At 36.7% G+C, this 24,423-nt stretch overlaps 1 protein-coding gene and 1 pseudogene across 18 annotated transcripts in view; one reads left to right on the forward strand and one right to left on the reverse strand.

The window, feature by feature from the left end:
• The window catches only part of ERC2 (ELKS/RAB6-interacting/CAST family member 2), a 907,956-nt gene that overhangs the window by 271,969 nt on the left and 611,564 nt on the right, over nt 1-24,423 (forward strand). For all 18 annotated transcript variants that reach the window (XM_039867403.1, XM_039867394.1, XM_039867401.1 and 15 more), the window contains exon 4: nt 11,427-11,501. In XM_039867403.1, the coding sequence (XP_039723337.1) occupies nt 11,427-11,501 (75 nt within the window). The remainder of the gene's footprint in view (nt 1-11,426; nt 11,502-24,423) is intronic.
• On the reverse strand, nt 15,224-15,342 carry LOC120606380 (uncharacterized; annotated as a pseudogene).

Raw genomic sequence — 24,423 nt, forward strand, 5'->3', positions numbered from 1 at the left:
CCATACATAGTTATTACCATATTATTGACTATATTCCTTATGCTATACTTTATATTTCCATGACTATTTTGTAACTTCACATTTGTACTTCTTAATTCCTTCTCCCTTTTCCACCAATACCCCAATCTCCCTCCCATCTGGTAACCCTCAAAATGTTTTCAGTATCTATGAGTTTGTTTCTGTTTTGTTGTTGTCGTCGTTGTTTATTTTGTTCTTTAGATTTCACATGTACATGAAATTATATGGCATTTGTCTTTCTCTATCTGACTTACTCTATCTACTCAGCACAATACCCTCTAGGTCTATCATGAAATCTCTTTTTCCATACCTTTACTTTCTGTCTCTGTGTGTCTTTTAATCTGAAGTGAGTCTCTTGTAGGCAGCCTATGTAAGGGTCTTATTTTCTTATCCATTCAGCCACCCTGTCTTTTGATCGGCACATTTAATTCTTTTTTATTCGAAGTAATTGTTTATAGATATGTAATTATCGCCATTCTTTATTCATATTTTTGATACATATTATTTTCTTCTTCTTAAGTCCCTCCAGCATTTCCTGTAACACTGGCTTGGTGGTGATGAACTCCTTTAGCTTTTTCTTATCTGAGAAGCTCTTTATCTGTCCTTGGATTCTAAATGATAGCTTTGGTGGATACAGTAATTTTGGTTGTAGGTCCCGGCTTTTCATTCCTTTGAATATTTTGTGCTAAGCCCTTCTGATATGTAAAGATTCTGTTAAGAAATCAACTCCCAAGTCTTATGGGAGCTCCCTTGTAGGTAACTAACTGCTTTTCTCTTGCTGCTTTTAAGATTCTCTTTATATTTAACCTTTGACATTTTAATTATAATGTCTTGGTGTGGGCCTCTTTGGGTTCATCTTGTTTGGGACTCTGAATTTCCTAGGGTTGTATGTCTATTTCCTTCACCAGGTTAGGGAAGTTTTCTGTTATTATTTCTTCAAATAGGTTTTCAATTTCTTGCTCTCTTTCTTTTCCTTCTGGTACCCCTATGATGTGGATGTTGTTATGCTTGATGTTCCAGAGGCCCCTTAAACTATCTTCATTTTTTTTTTTTTTTTGGATTCTTTTTTTCTTGTCGCTGTTCTGATTAAGTGCCCTTTGCTACCCCATCCTCTATATCGGTGATTTGATCCTCCATTTCATCCACTCAATTGATTCTCTCTCAAATACTCTTCATCTCAGATATCGTATTCTTCATTTCTGACTGGTTCCCTTTTATGTTTTCCATCTCCATTTATGTTTCCTATCTCTTTGTTAAAGTTCTCACTGAGTTCTTCCCCAAATTCCTTTGCGCATCCTTATAACAAGTGTTTTGAACTCTGCATCTGGTAGATTGCTTGTCTCCATTTTGTTGAGTTCTTTTTCTGGGGCTTTGTTCTGTTCTTTCATATGGGGCATTCTTCTTTGTCTCCCCATTTTGGCTGCCTCCTTACATCTATTTCTATGTATTATGTATGGCTCCTAAGTTTCCTGGTCTTAGTGGAGTGGCTTTATGTTCTTGGTGTCCTGTGGGGCCCAGTGGCACAGTCCTGGGAGGGGTTCAGCTGTAGGCCAAGTTCAGCCGTAGCCTGTGCACCTTCAGGGCCTCCTGGTGAGAGTCACCAAGCAATCCACAGATGGCTACCACTCATGCTGGGCTTATAGGTGCCTCAAGAGGCCAAGCCAGAAACCCAGGCTTGATGCTGCTAATGTGGGGCTTGGAGCTGCTCAGTAAGAGGGCATGCCAAGGCCACATGCTGCTGCTTTGGGTTTTGTGAGTCTCTGAGAAATTTTGGGAAAGTCTGCGGCAAGAGCCAAGGCAGGCCATTTGTATGGAATAAACCACTGGAAGTGGCTTGGGTGCGCCCACAGTTTGGGAGAGGTGGGGTCCCAGGGAATCATCTGGGCAGAAGGACCTGTGTTATTCAGGTTGATGGTGACTCAGATATGGCGGTGCCTGCATCCACAAGCTGGGAGAGGAGCGGGATCAACAAAGGAACGATGGATACTACCAGTACTTCTGTTCTGGGGAAAGCTGCCCCTCCAGCCTCGCTCTGAAGCCTGATAACTCAGTGTCTCTCCGTGTGTCCCTTGAGCTCTTCGAGCAGCTGCCCCAGCACTGGAGCTCAGAGCAAAGTGAGTCCAGCTGTGAGTAAGTCTGGGCATGGGCCCTTTAAGAGAAAAGTCTGTGACTCTTGCAGCCTTCCATCTTACTGAACTGCAACCTCTGCTGGTATTCACAGCCAAAGGTTGTAGGGACTTCTCTTCCCAGCACTGGAACCCTGGGCTGGGGAGCCCAGTATGAGCCCAGGACACCTTGCTCCTCACGGATAGTCCTCTTGATTCTTGATCACCACGTGTGGTTGTGGGACCAGGCCATTTCAGATCTCCGTCCCTCCTACTGGTTTATTTTTGCCATTTACGTTTTGATATCTAATATGGATATCAATATCAGACAACATTTATTGAGATGAGTTTTTTAAAAATTTCAAGTATTCAAGGAAAGAGTGAAAAATGAAAGACTGAATCAAAGGAAAAATAGGAAGGTGACTTCAGTGAAAGAAGCTAAGAGAGATGTTGGCAACCTCAAATGTCAAATCAAAGCCAACTGGGGAAAATGGGCAGTATCTCATGGTGGTTGAGAGCAGAGACTTTGGAACCAGGCCACCTGGGATAAATCTCGGCAGTACAATTCAGTAGACTGGGCAAGTTACTAACTTCTCTATGCTTTCATTTCTTTGAGTGAAAAATGATGATGATAATAATACCTACTTAAAGAGGTTAATGTGAGGATTAAACAAATTAATAAAATGCTTAGAAGAGTGCTTAGTACATAGCAATCTATAAGTAACTTTTCGCTATTGTTATCCTTCACATTAGGCTTCTTTGGGTCAAAAGGTATAGAACTTCCAGGCCTATAAGTACAATGTCATTTGTACTTTAATTCAGTTAGTCAATATTTATTAAGCACTTACTCTTAGCGGGCACTATGCTAATAATGGACATACAAAGTCCCTGTGCTCATAAAGCTTACCACCCAGTGGTGGGCATGGACGTGAATCCATTAATTTTATAAATCATTATATGATACCATCTAATGTTATGAAGGAGAGGTACACGATACTGTGAGAGTGTATGAGAGGATGTAGCATATAGATTACTTTGAAGAGTCAGCAAATGACCTTTCTGTGACATATTTGTAATCCATTGTTTCATAACACATTACCACAAATACTTAATTGCTTAAAACAAACTTATTATTTCATAGATTTTGTGGGTAAGAAATGACATGCCATTCCTACTTTATCCACTTATCTTGGTGGTTTTGGCCCAGAGTCCCTCATGAGACTACAGTCAAGCTGATGGGCAGGGCTGCAAGCATCTGAAGGCTTGATTGGGGCTGGAAGATACACTTCCATGATAGCTCTTTCACATTGCTGTTGGCAGGAGGACTCAGTTTCATGCCACTTGGGCCTCTTCATAGAGCAGCTTGAGTGTCCTCATGATGTGGCAGCTGGCTTACTCCAGAAGAAGTAATCCAAGAATGTGATCAAAAAGGAAGCCATAATGTCTTCTATGACCAAACCTCAGAAGTCACACATGTTACTTTTACCATATTTTGTTTGTTTGAAGTAAGTTACTAAGTCCAGGCCACAGTCCAGGAGAAGATATTTAGGCTTCACTTTGTAAAGGGAATGTCAGAGAATTTGTGAACATATTTTAAACTGTCATATGAGGAATTGTGTGTGTGTGTGTGTGTGTGTGTGTGTGTGTGTGTGTGTGTGTGTGTTTTCTAGGATGGGTATTGAAGATATTCTAGACCAGGAGTTGACAAGCTTTTTCTACAAAAGGCGAGATAGTAAATATTTCCAGCTTTGTGAGGCCATGTAGTCTCTGTCACAACTACTCAACTCTGCCATTGTAGCATGAAAGCAGCTACAGACAATATGTAAATGAATGCGCAAGTGTTGTTTCAATAACACTTTACCAAAATGGGTGATGGTCTGGATTTGGCCTGTGAGCTATGGTTTCTGACTTCTGAGACAAAAGAGAATAAAAGGGTGGAGAATTATTCCAAGTAGAAGAAATGGGATGTTTAGAAAGGTTAGAATTCCTGTTTGCTTAAGAGCATAAAGATATCTAAAACAGAGTTATTTTTCCCATGTACTAGGAGGTTTATTGTAACACGGTTTGTAATGGAAAAAAGAGTAGGAAACACTTATTTACACAGATAAATTTTAAGAACATAAATATTGTTGAGGTAAAAACCGAAATGCAAAAGTTTTGTGCATATGAACAGCTGGGATTTATGTACATTAAAAGTGAACTCTCCTGTTAGATTTATACTATTTACGAGGACATACATATGTTATAAGAGCACAAAAACATGCATGAGAAAGATAGACACCAACTTTAAAATGATGATTCTCTCCAAAATAATGGAGATGGGGCAAGTTGTGGGACTTCAACACTATGTTATGTTTATGGATTTTTAAAAAATTTTAAGCTGTGTTAAAATACACACAACATAAAATTTACTATCTTAACCATTTTAAATGTACAGTTCAATAGTGTTAAGTATATTTACCTTGTCGTGTAACCAATATTGAACTTTTTCATCTTGTGAAACCAAAACTCTGTACTAATTAAACAACTCCCCGTTTTCCCCTACCCTCAGTCCCTGGCAATCACCATCTACTTATTATTTCTATGAATTTATTCTATATACCTCATTCTATATAAGTGAGATCATATACTATGTGTCTTTTTATGACTGCTTTATTTTGCTAAGCATAATGCCCTCAATGTTCATTCATATCGTAGCAGGTGTTCAAATTTCCTTCCTTTTTGAGGCTGGATAATATTCCATTGTATTTATACACCACACTTTGTTTATTCATTCATCTGTTGATAGACATTTCAGTTGCTTTCATTTTTTGGCTATTGTGATAATGATGTGAAAATGTCTGCAAATCTTAAAGAGTTTTGATAAAAGAAATGATCAGTTAAATCTGTGGAAATATAGTAGCCTGAGGCACTTCTCTCTTTCCATTCTCTCACAGCACCGTTCCAGTCAAACTTTCACTCACAGTTATCTACCAAAATTGCTTTATTCAAAGTTACTAATGATGTGGATGTGGCTAAATCCTGTGGTCAATCCTCTGGCCCATCCTATTAACCTCTCCGCAGTAATGCATCTTGCATCTTGGACTCATTATTTTCACTTGATTTCCAGAATGCCACACTCCTGGTTCTCTTCCTACCTCACTGGTTCTTCCTTTTCACTCTTCTTTACTACCTCTTCCTCACTTCTTCAACCCCTTAGTGTAGGTTTGACCTGAGTTCAGTGCTCTGACTTCTTTCCTCTTTATGAGGTTCACTGCTTTAAGTGCTATCTATTCACTGATCTCAAATTTATAATTGTAGCTCTTCTCCCCTCAAATGAGACTCATCTATTCAGCCTCCTACCAACATCTCCACTCAAACGTCTAATGGCATCACAAATTTAACACATGCAAAACCAAACTCTTGGTTTCCATAACTCCCACTTCTCCTTCCCAGTCTTCCCTATATTTGTCTTCCACCTCCATTCTTCCTGTTGTTCAGTCTAGAAGCCTTGAAGCTATCCTTTACTTTTCTCTTTAGTAGTCCTTAGGCAATCTATCAGGAAGTCAAGTCAGCCTCACTTTTAAAACATATCCAAACTCAGTTCCTTCTCATTGCCTCCATTCAGTCACCCTTGTCCAAGGTTCTGTCATCCCTTGCTGGGATTATTCCAGTTGCTCCTTACAAGTCCCTATGGTTCTGCCCTTCCTCCCTTCCACCTGCCCAATCCCAACCCCAAAGCACACTTCAGTCCAGCAGTTGGAGTAATCATTTAAAGTATATCATATCATGGTTTGTTTTTGCTCAGAATCTTCTGGTGGCTTCCCACTTTTCTCAGTAAAACCAGTGCAGTGTCCTTACAATGGGCTCCAAATGTAAGACCCATCCTCCCATCATCCCCCACCCCTGCACTTCTCTGACCTGCTGCTTCCCCATCTCTTGTGCAACTCTAGCCAGGCACTTCAGCATTTGCTATTCTCTCTGCCTGGAATATCTGCACAACTATTTCCCTCATTTCCTTTAGATCTTTGCTCAGATGTTACCTTTCCATAAAGCTTTTCCTGATCACTCTATTTAAAATTTCAGTCTATCTTCCCCTCATCCCCAATATGTCCCCCACCTTCCTGACTTATGTTTTTTTTTTGTAGCACTTATGACAAACTGGTTTAGTCTCCTTTTTAAATTATTTTGCTTTTATCCAATTGGAATTTGAAATTAAAAAAACCCACAAGGACTGGCATATTTGTCTGGTTCATTGTTGTATTACCTATACCCCCTGTGTCAAATTATTATTTGAATATATGAATCTGCCCATCTTAAAACTGATGAGAGTTAATGTTTGACATTACATTGTTACTTACCTGTCAACTTCTCCCATTAGTTTTGTTCCTCAGGAGTGACAATTTAAAAATACAGCTTCATATTGTTTGGTACTCTTTTCTGCAATCTAAGCAGGCTTATGACTGCTTCAACCAACAGAGCGTTGCAGAAGTGATTGTATGGGACTTCTGAGGTTAGGTAATAAAAGACCACATAGTCTCTGGCTTATTTACTAGAGTACTTGCACTCGGAGTCTGTCTACCTAAATGTAAGAGGTTGGATTACCCTGAGGCTGCCATCCTGCAAGAAAGCCCAAGGCACATGGAGAGCCATATTTAGCTGCTCAGGTTGACTTTCCAGCCAAGGCACCAGTCATATGAATGAAGAAACCATCTTGGAAGTGGATCTACCGCCCCAGCTGTTGCAGCCTCCTGATATCATGCTACAGAGACATGCCATTCCTACTCTATCCTTTATGAATTCCCACCCCAGATTTCATGAGCATAATAAAATGGTGGTGGTTTGACACCATTAAATTGGGGTACTTTGTTATATAGTAGTAGATGACCAGAAAAATAAGGGGGAAAGACTAGGTAAATATGGTAAATTACCTTTGGAAAGAAAGTTAACTTTTGACTTTATTTTTTGTCTACTGAAGAAAGCGTATGGTGTGTGCAAACATCATTCTGCCAGGCTCATCTTGGAAGCTATTGTCCATCCGGATTAACTCACTAAACTGTAGATTCTCATTAACTGCCAAGAAATGTCATCCCAATGAACCACCTGAGATTTCATACTCAAAATTCTGGGTTCTTGATATATTTCCATGTTGATTACCTAGAGGAACTGGCAGTTTTAGACCAGCAAAGGCCAATCTAGTCATGAAATTGTAGGAAAATATATAAATTGGGGATCGGTGTCATAGTGAGATATTAAATTTTGTGATGCTTTCAGTTTTCTCCTTTTATTTTTACTTTGCTTTTAAAACTGACTAAAAATATCAGTTAGAAATCAGCAATTGAGTCAGCTGCCTATTAAAAATCTAGCTGTTCTGAGAGCTGAAATGGCCAGTTGAAACTCACTCATAAAGCTCCTTATTCTGTGTATCAGAGAGGGGAAAGGGTGTGACAAAGTCTCAGTCTGGAACTGTGGGGTCCTGATTCCCGACTCTTAGTACAATGCACTTTCCTCTCAATACTACTTTAGCCTGTAGTCTGGTTCAAAGACAGACTTCTTGGTGCTGGACCAGGCCCTGTAAACCAGCTGAAATGGTACACACCATTTGCGTGTGATTTTGTGCCCATTACTAGAGAGGATCCATACCTTCCATGTGATTGTTATAGAGATCGGTGACCCAGAGAAGCATAAGTACCACCGCACTTGATGATTTAATACTGTCATTTAAAAACTATCAGAGTAAGTTAAATCTTCTTCATCTCCCTTACCTAAACCTATTGTTTAAGACCATTGCATAGTGGGTACGTCTTTCAGGTGGTTAGAGATAGTCTTTCAGGTGGTTAGAGCACCCAGCAACCAACTCATCTTACTGTCTGTTTAGAAAAATTTGGCAAGTACTCACGTTAAAATCAATTTGCAATTCAAAAGCAACACACAATAGAGGGCCAATTAAGCATTATTTCTCTTTGTAGCCATTGCAGTAGTTAAGGCAGAAATTGCTGAGATCTCTACAGATAAAGCCTATAAACATGGAAGCTAACTTACTTTTTGTGTATGCCACCATCCAATGTGGGTGCGCAGCAGCCCTTTCAGATGGTGTTCTGCTATCTTCTTGGGTCTTCTATCCAGCATACAGGAAAGGAGGGAGAGTTAAAGATAGAGTAGGATATTTTTTTCTGGAAGTTGAGTTTTTCAATTCTACCCATGTTCCACTGGTCAGAAATAAGTTACATGGCCCATCTCGATACAAGCGTGGTGGTTGTGAGGCTTCCTCATGAAGAAGAGCCTAAATCCTCATTGGGCATCTAGTCCTCTGCCACAGTCAGAGTGAACATTTTAAGGTTTCTAAATCTCAGAGATGGATAAAATGTCTGAGGTTGGACTTTCAGACAGCCTATGAAGTCTACATGTAGATTATAATCTTCATTCACCTGACATTTTAGGTGATCTTCAGAAATTGTGAAGTCAAGATTGATTGAAAAATAGTCTAGTTAAGATAGGAACATTACAATTCATAGGTAATTGGAGATGTTATTTTATTTTATTTTTTATGGAGTGACACAGAAGGTAAAGGCCCAATCTGGATTTCGAGCTAGTTTATATTATAATAGAACTTGCATAATTATAGCAAAGAGAATTGTTTCCATTTTTGCAAAACTATTGCTACAAGTTTAGCTTTGCTATTGTATATTTGCCCTTAAAAATGTTTTCATGCTTGGTAGAAATTGTAACAGCACATGCCTTCACTCTATGGTTTTTATTTTCATTATGTTGCTTTGTTGCTTCTTGTTTTTTTTTTTTTTATTTGTTTTATATAAGCTTAACCTCTATTTTCAAATTATCTTATGATTTTTATTTTGGAACCAAGATTGGCTGTGGTATGAAATTACCATGAATTTTATTCCCATCTTTTTACGTAAAAATGCTTTTGTTGCCACAGTATATCAGGATTGGTGACCTGTGAAATGTACTTCTATCACTTACTGTGGAACAACTCTGGCAAGTGACTTCCATTTTCTCATCTATGAGATTTTATTGGTCCAGTGATCTTTAACTACCTTGGAAGTAATGTTGAGGGCTAAGTAGATTTTTATGGAAGTTTGAAGTACTTACGTGAGTCATCTAGTGGTGTGGATTGAATTGTACTAGCCCATGAAAGCCAAATATTGAAAATTTATTCTAACAACTAATGTTACAAATTAAATATATAAACTCGCGAATAAAGAACTTGTATTAAAAACTCACAATTTTCTAATTTTTTGTTATATTTTTCTATCATCTCTGCTCTTGAGGTTATTATATCTATTTTGTCCATGTGGTGAAAATACTATACAGTGGATTTTTACTGTGCTTCTTTTCCCAACTCTGCATTCAGTGATACTAGTTAGGTAGCTTAAAATTGGCCATGGTGGGTGCTGGTTGTTAAATGTTTACTAGCAGCCCACAGGACTCACCGTACAGGTCATACTCTTCAGATGATAGTGTTGAGGCTTAGAAGTGACAAATAGTGCCAGGAACATTGTGGGTCTGCAAGAAAAGACAGCTGCTTTTCAGGTCATTGCGTCAGTAAATCTCTGCCGTCACCATGGAGGCTAAAAATGACACGTTACCAGATCATTTGCAGTCCAGGGACTCCAAAATGGCACAAAATCTCTTTCTGTTTCTCTAGACATAAAATTACTGATGGATTCAGTAATACTTGACTCTATCTCTTTCTGGGATATGTAAGAGGAAAAAATGTCCTAACCAATGTGAGGCCATTTTGAAAAATTAGGAAGTACTAATTCTAATTCTTCATAAACTGGAGATTGAGAAGTAGTTTTGTACAGGTTTGCTGATTTGTGCCAGAGATGACTTTGAAAAAAATATGCTTCTTACAACTCCTCCACCCCACACTGCTACAGTCTAGAGCTATAATCGTGATTCTCCAGTTCTGGTCCCTGGACATGTGCATTATGGTTCATGACCAGGTCTTCTTGGGTTGCTGGCAAATAAGAACAATGTAATAGGATATGGGTGAAAGGTCACCTGTTTTCTCATCCTGGGAAGGACTTTTATTGTGGAAGTCTGTTCTTCTGACAATTTTCACATGGATATGTTATATCTTTATGAAATGGCAGTAGTTGTAGATGGTAGTAGTGGAGATAGAGTTAATTTTAATGCCCATTCTTGGAAAAAGCTAGAAATTATGTTGATTCTCTTCTCCAATTTACAAAGTTTTTTATTTTTATTTTATTTTTTTAATGTTTGTTGTTCAGTGGTTCAGTAAAGGCCTAAAACTATTCCGTGTTGAATTTAAATGATTTTTCTGGAAGCAAATAAATCTTATGGAATTACTCCATAGGTGACTTAAAAGTTAAATAAGTCTTAATGGAATTACTTTATAGGTGACTTATATCAGTAGTGTGGACATGTGTGAGCACTTTTGTTTACTCTTGTCATTCGCAACTTTTATAAAACTATAGATAATTATTTTTTAAGAAATTCAGAACATGCACTGAACAAACCTTGTTTATCTATTCTCTTCTGCCAAGAGAATCTTTTGAAGTCTTAACAGAACCGTTGTTTTTGAGAACAGGATGCTAAAAGTGAGCTTTCAAGCTTGAAATTGCAATTGTTTGCTTTTTATCTAAAGAAATATTCATAATAATTCAGAAGTTCTTGGGTCTACATCTGGCTTTAACCATTTTTGTCTCCTCTGTAACACTGTTGATATTAATACCAATTTTAATTTCTTGGCATCACAAGTGCATAAACATATCACATACAGATGTGATTTTGAACAAGGACTGAAACTGTAAATTGGGAAGCAAGAGATTCCCCAGGTTTCACCAGATCAAGTCACTCTGAAAAGTGACACAGTTGTACTGGAAAGGTTTTAAATTGCTCATTTCAAACCTACCTCAGTAGCAAAATGTCATGCGTGCAGCAGATTTGCAACCACGTTAGTCATTTCTTTCCTCCGCTTTCTTGCTGTGTTTGTATTGGGAGACAGAGTAATGTAATTTAGTAAATTATGATTTGATGGCTGGGCAACAGCCCCAATGTTGAACAGTATTTGGACTATGATTACTTGCTGGCTTTGTCACAGTTGACATTAATTATTGATGGAAGTTTCAGAAATAGCGCATGTGCCAGGAGCTTTCACCGGAACTCAGGCTGTAGGCAGGAGGGATGCTAAAGAGGGTGGGAGATGAGGCACCTGTGGCTTATTTATGTCTGTGCATAGCGAACCTGGACCCTGTGGGCTGTGTGGCACCTGTGTAAAGGTCATGGTGTAACGGGAGGATGAACCGTCAGGCTTATTTCTATCGTGTTCCTCCCCAGGAATTGCACCGAAGAAGCCAACTTCAGCCGGAGCCAGCCAAGACGAAGGCTCTCCAGACTGTCATTGAAATGAAGGTAGGGGCTGTTCGCATTTGTCAAAAACAGCTGTGCCTCCGGAGTTTGTTCTAACTTGATGGTGCCTAACATAAACATGTGAAATGAACGTTGTCTTTTCTCTATGCACCCTGGTGAGTGCTTTTCTCTGGATCTTTTTGCCTTCCCCAGTACATTTAATTTATTGGCACTTTAATTAGGATGCCTTTTCTGAACAAAAGAATAAAGGGCTCAAGTATCCCTTGGCTAAATTGAGCTGGGTTCATTACCAGAGCATGGCCAATGCTTTCGACCTTAACAGAGGTTTTTTTTTTGTGTGCTTTAAAAGTAAATTTCTAAAGCTGGAAATATTTTCTTTTTCCTCCCACTCTTATTATAATGAAAAGACACCTTGAGAAACTAAGATTTGGCAAAGAGGTGTTTATATGCAATGGAGTCATTAAGTAATTAAAATGATGCGATCGGCAAAATTTACTTTGCAAAGAATAATACTTTCTCACGACTCCAGTATTCTTTTCTAACCAAGTCTGGAAGTAATAAGAAATTAAAAAATACTCTCCAAGTATTCCGTTTAGCTGTGGAAGCGTAGAGATATGCTATTTAAAAGAACCAAAGACCACCTGGATGGATTTAGGGCATTTAGAGAATAATGATTAAGAAACAGATCTAAATGAGACGCAATTGCTTTGTCAGAATCTCGAAATTTGAAGTCTTGTTGCTTCCAGCTTTTCCTAGAAGGAAGCAAATCGTAGAGTATCTTAAGGATAAATAATTCTTGATTTAAATTGTTCCATGAAGAAAAAATAATCCATAATGATGTTTGCAATTTGGTAATTTCACACTTGAGTTTAACACTCAAGAGTTTGTTGGTCACCATTAGCCTACAACAGAATTCTGAAGCTCTCAGGTAGGATAATGATTTTCTGTCTTACAGCAAATGATTTTGAATTGTCTGTCAAAAATTCCAACGTTCTGGGGAAAAAGAAATTAATATGAACTATTGAGTTCTTGGCATGTATAATTCTGACTTGGAATTTTTTTTTTCTAGTCAACAACAGTGTCTTTATCCAAGTAGATTTTTTTTTGTGGAAATAATGTAGAATATTTGTTTTAAAACTATATGTCTCTCTAATGAGGTTACGTGAGTCAAGGCATTCATAATGCATTTGTAGCAAATTGGTTTGAAAAATATTGTTAAAGAGACCAAACACCAGTAAGATTAAAAAATAATTGCTAATTTTGGCTCATCAAATTTGTTTTGAATTTATGTAATTTTAACTTATTTTGAAAAGAAACTTATTCTACACTTGAGGGGGAGTGGTTCACAACTGAGATTTCATCTTTGCTTTACATTAGAACCAAACTTGGAACTCGGTTAAGGCTTAAAAAAAATAGGAGAGGAGAAAAAGAAAAGAATAACAAAGACAAAAATTTTATTTTAAATATTTTATTTTATGTTTTTGCAAAGAGTCATTCAATCCTCTTTCCACCCACCCTCACATCTACATCCCCAGTATCTAACACAATTAATTAATAATGGAAAAAAAGGATGTATATAAAATCTATTTCCAAATTATCGTTTGTTTTTAAAAGAAAGAGTGTGTTTCAAAAAAATTTGGAGAAACCAGGAATGACATCTCTCCCAGTGCATTGGGTATTTTTCTGGTAAAGGTTGCTCTACAAAGATAATTAGTACTTTTTGTGACTTTTATAAGAAGAAAATCTGTTTGACTCTGACTTAATGTTTTTAGCATCATATATTTTGTTAGAAAAACATAATAAAAATGCTCGTTTAGGCTATCTACATGGGAAGGTATAAAAACATGATTTTTAGGGCAAATTCACATCTATAATTAATAAATTGAATCTGAAGCTTTTCTTTTATGAACACCAATGATGCTGATTTGTAGAACACATTTTTAGGACAAATGTTGATCAATTTATTTGTCAGAGAACTGAGCCTGGAGTTTTCCTGTTGTCTTTTAGATGTCTGCTAATTTACAAAGCACTGCCTTCTGCTTTGTCAGTGGAGAAATCTGGGCCCTATTAGCATCCATACTCAACATGTATAAATTAAGTTATGGAGGCAGCTGGTTGAGGGTCATCTCCTCAGCCATGTGTATAGCTTGTGACAGAGACTGTGATCTCATCTGATTTTGTACATTACATCCCTGTGAAATCGAAAGGAATATTGGAAGCCAATATTTTATAAGCCTTAGAGTTGACTAACAAATAGAACTGACCCTTACGCCTTGTGGGTAGAATTCGAGACACTGTTGTGTTTTAACTTGAACACCTTTGGGTAAACATCAGTGTCATCTAGTGCCTTGGCAAAATCTGAAGTTAAAAGGAGCTTTCCTACATTAAATTGTATCCATAGTTCTAGGGAGGTGACATGAATTAAGGGCTTAGAATTTATCCCTCCTTGTCCCTTGCTTCTTAGTGAATCTGAGGATTAACTTCTGACCCTTCATCCTCTCCACATATATACTTTGCATCACTTGAGAAAGGTGTTTGTTTTTGAAAATCTGTGAAATCTTGCCCAAATTCAAGCACTTTTAGAACCACAATCTCGTAAGTTCTGGTGACTTTGTACCCTTCTGGACTTTTAGAATTGTGAAAATATATCTCTGTGGGACTGGTGTTGAGGCGGACCATTTGCCCACATCAAAGTGGGGGACAATTTTCTGGCAGCCATAACATCTGTTGCCATCCAGTTGAGCCAGGGGAGCTAAAGTCTCCTGAATGAAAATGAAAGAAAGCAAAATGAATGAAGTTATTTGTAATTTATCTTCTTGCAGGAAGCTCCAAGTTTTAATTTTGATCCCAATTTGATCTGGCAGATATGTTCTAGGTTTGCGCTACGAATATTATATGTGTTTCTCAGAAAAAATTAGTTTTCTTGTAAATGTTGCAGCGCTCCTTTTTTTGCTTTTGAGTCTGAAACTTCTTTACTAAGCTCCTCTTTTCTGCTCTTATGGAGAACTGTCAGTAAACATGGCAGTTAAAAGGCTCCTCTCCCTTTTTTCCTTTAATGTTAATTTCTTTGAAAGAACATATTTATAATCTGCTTTTATTATAAATTTGACACGGCATAAACATAATGTACAAAAGTTGCACTTTTGTGGGTTCATTTGTAAAGCTGTATCTAGTTTTTTTTAAGGAAAATGAATTACAGTAATAACAGTACTTGTCAGATAGTCTCAATTTGTTTTCGTTATTTCGAACTTCTAAATGAATGAAAATCTAATTCAAAATGGCTTAAGTCAAAAGAAATTTATTGGCTCATGTAAGTGGAAAAATAAACAGGAGTATTGCTTCAAGCACAGCTTGATCCAGAGGCTCAGAAGATGTTAACAGATCCCATTTTCTCTCATTCCATCTTTTATTTTGACTTCCTTTGTGTGAGCTCTATTTTCAGAAAACCTCCTTCTGCCTGTCTGAGCAAGATGGCTGCAGTAGCTCCAACAATCACAGAAGGAAAGAACAGGAAGAAAATTGTGTTTTAAAAAATTTGAAAAGACCAGCTAACTCTAGAATAATGATAATTAGTGATATAGAGCATAAAACTTCATTCCAAACCTGTCAGCTCAGGCTGAAAAGAAAAATGCATGGAGTTCTCTATTTTTCATTTGCTTAATGAATTATTTTTTATTTATTTATTTTTGGCAAGGCAATCCTTGGTCGATCTCACAGATTGCAAGGACCTTGTCAGTTTACAACCCTTATTATTATTTTTTTATTTTTTACAGCACCTGGTCTTCGTAGGTAGTCTCCCATCCAAGTACTAACCAGGCCCAACCCTGCTTAGCTTCCAAGATCAGATGGGATTGAGCTCGTTCAGGGTAGCATGGCTGTAGACTGCTTGACGAACTAAATGGCATTCATTTTTCAGAAAAAAAAAAAAACTTTATTAATAAAGTTTATTAAATTGGACATATATGAGTGATGTCAGTTTATTAAATTGGACATATATTAGTGATATAAGTTTTTAGTAAAAGTTGCAGAAAATATACCTGATCTGGTGAATTTGTTAACTAAAGTGGATTAAGAAGCTAGGGGAATAATGCCACCATGTGACAATGTCTCTGTGGCAACTGAAGTGAGGATTGTGGGTGTTTAGCTTTCTAGACACATGACCAGCCAGGGTCCTTGTGTGTCATGAGTGGTTCTTGAGTAACATTGTCCCCACCAGGCTTTTCTATGGAAACTGAGTAGTAAGCAGTTCAAGATTGAGCTTGACTAAATTGCTTACTTATAGTTGTGCTGTTAACGAAAGAGTATGACTTTGCATTCAGGCGCTAACCTCTAGTGGTGAGATTGATTTTTGCTATTAAAACTAAAAACCAATCCTTGTCTTTGTGCTCAGGCAGGTGACTACTCTTCTTCATGTGATTGAGCTGATCTGCATTTGGGTTAAGTTTCTCTTAAAAGATGTCTTGGTGTTTGGTCAAATTCAGCCAATTCAGTTCTAGCAAGCATGGAAAGGATATGCTGGGATATTGATAAGGCAGGGGAGATTTTGAATCCAAGCCTAGGCCATTGAATGAATCCTAGTTCTCAGTAGAAACTTAATTTGAGTCCTAAGATCTAATCAAGAACATCATGAAATGGCTGAAATGTTTTATTTGGCTCTAGGTTTATTTCATCCATCTTTTGAACTCTCACTTGGATGAGTCTAGACACTGCATTCTACTTAGAATTATTTCTTCTTCCAGGATGACATATACATAGGAAATTTGTTTCAAGCCTATTTTTTCTAGACAAGCCATTATGATGGCTTTTAGGCCTTAAAATACGTCCTGGCTTCTTTTGTGGCTATTAAAAAGAATAACCACAATAACAGCAATGATACCACCTGTACCACCAGTGACAACCCACAGCTTGAACACCATTAACCACTCATGGAGAGCTAGACACAGGCACCTGACATAAAAACCTGTGATAGGCATAATTAGCCCCATTTTGCAGATGAGAAAGCCATGATTGAGAGAGAATAAGCAACCTTCTCAAGATCCTACAGCTCGTCAGTTGGCAGCTGAAATTTGAACACAGATTTCTCCTTCAAAGTGTTTACACTCTCTAATCCTCCAGAGTCTGCTTTCACTGAAGATGACCCATAGATTCAACCAGTTTTCCTTTCAATGCTTACTTTGGAAATTATGCGCTGAGGTTTGCATCGTAGAACAGGTTGAGGTAGGCCATGAGAAGTGGAGAGGTCTATTTGGTATTTTTGAAAAGGTGTGGTGTTGTATTTTGTGCTATAAGGCAAGATTCATTCTTTTTATGTGTATATGTTATCAGCCTTCCAAATATAGAGCTCCAAATATGTGCTCTACAGCCAACTTATGCTGTTTTCCCACCCTGACTTTTAAGTCTTGCCCTAACATCTTTATAACAGCGTGCAGCATAACTCATTCAAACTTGCAAAGCTCTGTGTTTTTGATGTGCATTATCCATTTATGATACCAGAAATTATCCTTTAGCTTATTTTTTCTTGAGAAATTTCTTCATCTTCTCATCTTTCAACTTAAAAAAATAACGTTGTCCCATTTAACTATTTTCTTTAAATAAGGAGAAAAATGTGGGTTTTAAGTGATAGCCAGAAAAAGCAAAATGTCAAGTTAAATGTTAGCTCTGGATGATATATAGTTGTCATTTGGAAGCTGGAAAGATTTTTAAAAAATGAGATTCTTTCCTTTTTTGCACAAACTCTTCTTATGACATTTTTGATTCTAAATGTTTGAGTTGCCAGTCCATAATGTCTGCAATAAACAGATTTATTTTGAGTGAATTTAACTCCTGAAGTCAGATCACAAACACCACTGTTTATTGAGCATCTGTTTTGTGCACAGCACCATGGTGGGCCTTTCAGAAAAACTAAGTGCTCAATCTTTAAAGGGATCATGGAAGGATGTACATAAACTAGGATGTACATAAACCAAAATAATGACCTAAGAATGGCTAAATGGGCTGCAGGGGCTCAGAGGATATCGAATGAGAGAGGGTCAGGGAATGCTTCTTGGAGGAGGGAGCACTTGAGGAGGGTTTTGAAAGATTGGCATGATTATGATAAAGGAGAGAGGGATGGTTTATTAACACAGGGAACCATATGAGCAAAGCAAGGAGGATGGAAAGTATGAGGAGTGTCTGGGGGAGAGGAAATCATTCAGTTTGATTGAGAGAAGACCTTTTTAAGATTAAAAAGCAATAGAAGATCTGATGAAACCATAAGACAGTGAGAGGAAAGAAATAATAAAGATAAAAGCCAAGATTAATTAAATAAAAACTAAACATATATCTAGAGGGGAACAACAAAACTAAATGGTAATTCTTTTAAGAGATTAAAATAACAAATCCTGATTAGAATCATCAAGAAGAATAGGGACAGCACAAATAACCAATATCAGGAATGAAAGGGGCCACTGCACTCAATCTTACTGACATTAGAAATATGGGAAGATTTTATTAACAATATTATGATAATAAAGTTGAAATTTTAGATAAATTAATTTAAAACACAACTTGTCAAAACTACATGTGAAGAAATAGAAACACAACTTGTCAAAACTGCATGTGAAGAGTAGTCGCATATATTAAAAAACTGATTCTGTAATTTAAAATCTTATAATCATCAGCACCACCACCAATACAAAATCCTCGAAAATCCAAAAGCAAACCAAACAAACAAACAAAAACTGCACACAATGGCCAAGACTTGGAAACAGCCAGTGACCTTTGATAGAGGGATTAAGAAGATGTGATATGCATACATACACATATATACGTATATGTACATACATATATATATATACACACAATGGAATATTACTTAGCCATAAGATGAAATACTGCCATTTGTGACAATATGGGTAGATCTTGAAATTATGCTAGGGGAAATAGAAAAACTTGAGAACCATATGATTTCACTTACATGTGGGATATAAAACTGAAAGCAACAAATGAACGCAACAAACAGAGACTCATGGACATGGACAAGTATAATTTTTACCAGAGGGAAGGTGGGGATAGAGGGAGGTAGATAAAGGTAAAGGGGGTGAAATATATGATGACAGAAGGTAATTTAACTTTGAATGGTGAACACACAATGCGATGTACAGATGATGTATTATTGAATTATACACTTGAGACCTGTATGATTTTATTAACCAATGTAACCCCAATAAATTTAATAAATAAAAAATAAAGTGAACCACCCCAAACCCCAAAACAACAAAAAACAAAACAAAGGCTTCAGTAAGAGACAAAGAAAGACCCAGTAATTCTGATTTGTGGTATTTCTATGAAGAAACATAAAACACTACTTTGAAGGGATGTATGAATCCAGACGTTTATTGCAGCATTATTTACAGTAGCCAAGATATGGAGGAATAAGATATGGGTGTTCATCAGTGGATAAATGGATAAAGAAGAGGTGGTATATATATACAGGGGAATATTACCCAGCCAGCCATACTGAAAAGGATCAGCTCACCTAAAACAAAATGACCCCCCCCAAAAAAAAAAATCATAATTAGGAGTAAAGTGACTATCAGACAAATAGAAGCAGAGGAGTGCAATCCTTACGAAGAACAGAGCATTATAAGCTTAAATAATAATAAGAGAATTGCTATCGCAAGATAGTAATGAACATTCAGCATGCACAGGGACAAATTGAGATAACAATGACGGAAAAGAGGAGGATTCAAAGATCCAAATTAGCAAAGGGGAATGGAGATAAGGCACACACAGATGAAAATATATGACTGATATATATAACTATCCTTTTCATATTCGTAATGGTAACTACCCACCAAAGATTCAGAACTGAAGTATATAACATAAAACAAGAACCAGAGGGAACACCCACAAAAGCCAACCAAAATAACAGAAACGCAAGGAAAAGGAAGCAAGTTGGAAACACCGAGCTGGCAGAAAGCAAAAGATAAAATGGCTATAAGAAGACCTCATATTTCAATAATCACCCTAAATGTAAATGGACTAAAATCACCAATAAAAAGGCACAGAGTTGCAGATTGGATCAAAAAACAAAATTCAACCATATGCTGCCTCAGAGAGACACATCCCAGCTCCAAAGACAAATATAGACTCAAAGCGAAAGGGTGGAAAATGATATTTCAAGCAAATGGCATTCAGAGAAAAGTGGGAGTAGTGGTACTAATATCAGATGAAATAGACTTCAAAATAAAAAAGGTAAAGATACTGAGGGACACTTCATAATGATAAAGGGAATCACACACCAAGAAGACATAATACTTATTAATATCTATGTTCCCAATCAGGGAGCTCCCAATTGGTTATGGGCAGATCATTCAAATAGAAAATCAATAAAGAAATAACATCCTTAAATGACACATTAGACCAACTGGACATAATTGACATTTACAGAGCCTTCCATCCCAAAACAGCTGCTTATACATTCTTCTTTAGTGCACATGCAACATTCTCAAGAATCGACTACATACTGGGACACAGAGATAGCCTCAACAAATATAAGAGGGCTGAAATCATACCAACCATATTCTCTGATCATAATGCTTGGAAACTAGAGATTGACTGCAAAAAGAAAGTGGAAAGAACCACAAATACATGGAGATTAAACAACGTGCTACAGAAGAATAACTGAGTCAGGGAAGAAATAAAAAGAGAGATGAAGAGATACATTGAAATGAATGATAATGATAATACAATATGTAAAAACTTTTGAGACAGGCAAAAGTGGTCATGAGAGGAAAGTTCATATCATTACAGGCCTACCGCCAAGAACAAGAACGGGTCCCCAAAAAACAACCTAACGCTTCATCTTAAAAAACTAGAAAAGGAAGAACAAATGAGGCCTAAAGTCAACAGAAAGAAATAATCAAAATTAGAGCAGAAATAAATGAAATTGAAAACAAAACAAAACAAAACAAAAACAATAGAAAAAATAAACGCAACAAAGAGCTGGTTCTTTGAAAAGATTAGTAAAACTGACAAACCCCTGGCTAGACTCACTGAAGACAAAAGAGAGAAAGGACACAAATAAACAATATCAGGGATGAAAGAGGGGAAATTATGACTGACATCACAGAAATACAACGGATCATGCAAGAATACTATGAAAAATTATGTAACACCAAATTTTAATAACCTAGAAGAAATGGACCAGTACTTAGAAAAATACAATCTTCCTAGACTGAATCAAGAAGAGCTGGAAAATCTAAATAGACCAAGCAGCAGTATGGAAATTGTAACAATCATCAAAAACCTACCAAAAAGTAAAAGTCCAGGACCAGGTGGCTTCACCAGTGAATTCTACCAAACATTCAAAGATTTAATACCTATTCTCATCAAACTTCCAAAAAAATCTAAGAAGAAGCAGTGCTTCCCAACTTATTTTATGAGTCCAATATTACTCTGATACCAAAACCTGGTAAAGATAACACACAAAAAGAAAACTACAGACCAATATCTCTCATGAACACAGATGCAAAAATCCTAAATAAGATACTAGTGAACCGAATACAGCAACATATTAAAAAGATTATACACCACAATCAATTGGGCTTCATCCTAGGGGCACAGGGATGGTTCAACATACGCAAATCAATTAATTTGATACACCACATAAACAAATTAAAAAATAAGAATCATATGATTATATCAATAGATGCAGAAAAAGCCGTCGACAAGATACAGCATCCCTTTATGATCAAAACACTTAACAAAATCGGTACAGAAGGAAAAGTACCTTAACATAATGAAGGCCATCTATGACAGACTCTCAGCCAACATTATAATTAGTGGTTAAAAACTAAAAACCTTCCCTCTAAGATCAGGAACAAGCCAAGGCTGTCCACTATTGCCACTGTTATTCAATATAACATTGGAGGTCCTAGGAAGTGCAATTAGGCAAGAGAAAGACAGAAAAGGCATCCAAATAGGGAACAAAGAAATCAAATGTCACTATTTGCAGATGACATGATTCTCTATATAGAAAACCCTAAAGACTCCACAAGACCACTACTAGAAACAATAAGCAGATACAGTAAAATTTCTGGATAGAAAATCAATGTTCAAAAATCTATAGTGTTCCTATACTCTAATAATGAGGTGTCAGAAAAAGTAGTAGAAAAAACAATTCCTTTTTCAATTACAACAAAAAGAATAAAATACCTAGGAATAAATTTAATGAAACATGCGAAGGACCTATATAATGAAAGCTACATGACCCTATTAAAAGAAATTGAAGAAGATACAAAGAAATGGAAGGATTTTCCATGTTCTTGGATTGGAAGAATCAATATAGTTAAAATGACCTTATTACCTAAAGCATTATACAGATTTAATACAATCCCCATCAAAATCTCATCAGCATTTTTTAAAGAAATGGAATAAAAAATCATCAGATTTGTATGGAAGCACAAAAGACCCTGAATTGCCAAAGCCATCCTGAGAAAAAAGAATGAGGCTGGAGGCATCACTCTGCCCAACTTCAAATTATACTACAAAGCAACAGTAATGAAAACGACATGGTACTGGCAAAAAACAGACACATGGACCAGTGGAATTGAATCGAGAGTCCCGAAATAAACCTATATATATACGGGCAAATAATTTTCGGCAAAAAAAAGCCAAAAACATAGCAGTGGAGAAAGGAAAGCCTCTTCAATAAATGGTGCTGGGAAAATTGGAAGACCACCTACAAAATAATGAAACTAGATTGTTTTCTATCACCACACACCAAAATGAACTCAAAATGTATTAAGACCTGAAACAATATAAGACCTGAAACAATAAAATGCATAGAAGAAAACGTAGGAATTAAACTCAAGGACCTTGGACTTAAGGAGGATTTTATGAATTTTACCTCAAAGGCAAGGGAAGTAAAAGCAAAAATAAATGAATGGGACTACATCAAACTAAAAAGTTTCTGCTCAGCAAAAGAAATCATCAACAAGGTAAAGAGACAACCATCAGAATGGGAGAATACATTTGCAAGCAATGCCTCCGATAAGGGCCTAATATCCAAAATATATAAAGAACTCATATGCTTCATAACAACAAACAAAACAAACGATCCATCAAAAAATATGCAGAGAACCTGAACAGACACTTTTCCCTAGAGGACATACAAATGGCCAAGAAATACATGAAAAGATGCTCAACATCGGTAGCTATTGGAGAGATACAAATCAAAACCACAATGAGATACCATCTCACACCTGTTAGAATAGTTATAATCAACAGTACAAGTAATAACAAATGTTGGAGAAGATGCAGAGTAAAAGGAACCCTCATACACTGCTGGTGGGACTGCAAATTGGTACAGCCACTATGGAAAACAGTATGGAGGTTCCTCAAAATCTAAGAATTGATCTACCATGTGATCCAGCAATCCCTCTACTGGATATTTTCCCCAAAGACTTGAAAACCCATATCCAAAAAGATATTTGCACACCGATGTTCATAGCAGCATTATTCACGGTGGCCAGGACATGGAAGCAACTGAAGTGTCCTACGATAGATGATTGGCTAAAGAAGCTGCGGTACATATATACAATGGAATATTACTCAGCCATAAGAAGAGATGAAATACTGCCATTTGTGACAACATGGATGGACCTCGAGATAATCATGCTAAGAGAAATGAGCCAGACTGAAAAAGTTGAAAATCACATGATATCACTTATGTGTAGCATATAAACCTAAATGCAACAACTGAATAGGACAAACAAACAGAGACTCATGGACATGGATAACGGACTAGTGGTTACCAGAGGTTAGAGCTTGAGGGAGGAGCGGGAGGTACACGGGGTAAAGGGGGTCAAATATAGAGGGAGGAGAAGGACGGTTAAGTGGGTAAAGGGTATCAAATATATGGTAGCTGAAGGAAACTGGACTTTAGGCGGTAAACACACAATAGAATATACAGATGTCAAATTATAATGTACACCTGAAAATTACATTATTGTATTAACCAATGTTACCCCAATATACTTAAAAAAAAAAGTACAAATTTGGTAGTTACAGAATAGTCATGGGGATGTAAAGTGTAGCATAAGGACTGTCGCTAATATTGTAATAACTATGTGTGGTGTCAGATGGGTACTAAATTTATCGGAGTGATCACTTCATAAGTTATATAGATCTAATCACTGTGTTGTACACCTGAAACTAATATAACATTATATGCCACTGTAATTGAAAAATTAAAAACTATTAAAAAAAAAACTGCACACCCAGATGGCTTCTTTAGTGAATTTGGTAAACATGTGAAGAAAAAGGTTTTGTCAGTCATACATAAACTATTCTAGAGAATAAAAAAAAAGAGAGAACACTTCCCATCTTATTTTATGAAGACAATGTAACCTCGATATCAATACCCAACAAAGCCATTACAGGGAAGGAGGATTACAAAGCAACCTCTTTGAAATGCTGATGCAAAACATCCTAGTAAACTAAATTCAATGACAATTAAATCACTTGAACAAGTTGTGCTTATTCTAGGAGTGCAAGGACTAACATTTGGATATCAAATCAATGTTATTTACCACATTAACAGGATAAAGGAGAAAAATTAATATAATTTCTATAAATGCAGAGAAAGCATTTAATGAATGCAACATGCCCTTCTTCCCAAAAAAACCTTTTAGCAACTCAGATTACAAGGAGAGAATTGTCTTAATCTAATAAGAGGTAGCTATAAAAAAGCTACAGCAAATATCATGATTAAGTGTGGAAAGCATTCTCTGTGGTATAAGGAACAAGACAAGAATGCCAATTACTGTCACTTCTGCTCAACAATGTTCTAGACAGCCTAGGTGTAAGAATTAGAAAGGAAGAAATAAAACCACTTTTATTCATAGTCACAATAATAAAAAGTCTCAGTGAATCCATATATTAACTATTAGATTAAGAAATAAACTTAGCCAGATAGCTG

Source organism: Pteropus medius, unplaced genomic scaffold, assembly GCF_902729225.1.
Source record: "Pteropus medius unplaced genomic scaffold, Ma_sr-lr_union100, whole genome shotgun sequence".
NCBI classification, from domain to species: domain Eukaryota; kingdom Metazoa; phylum Chordata; class Mammalia; order Chiroptera; family Pteropodidae; genus Pteropus; species Pteropus medius.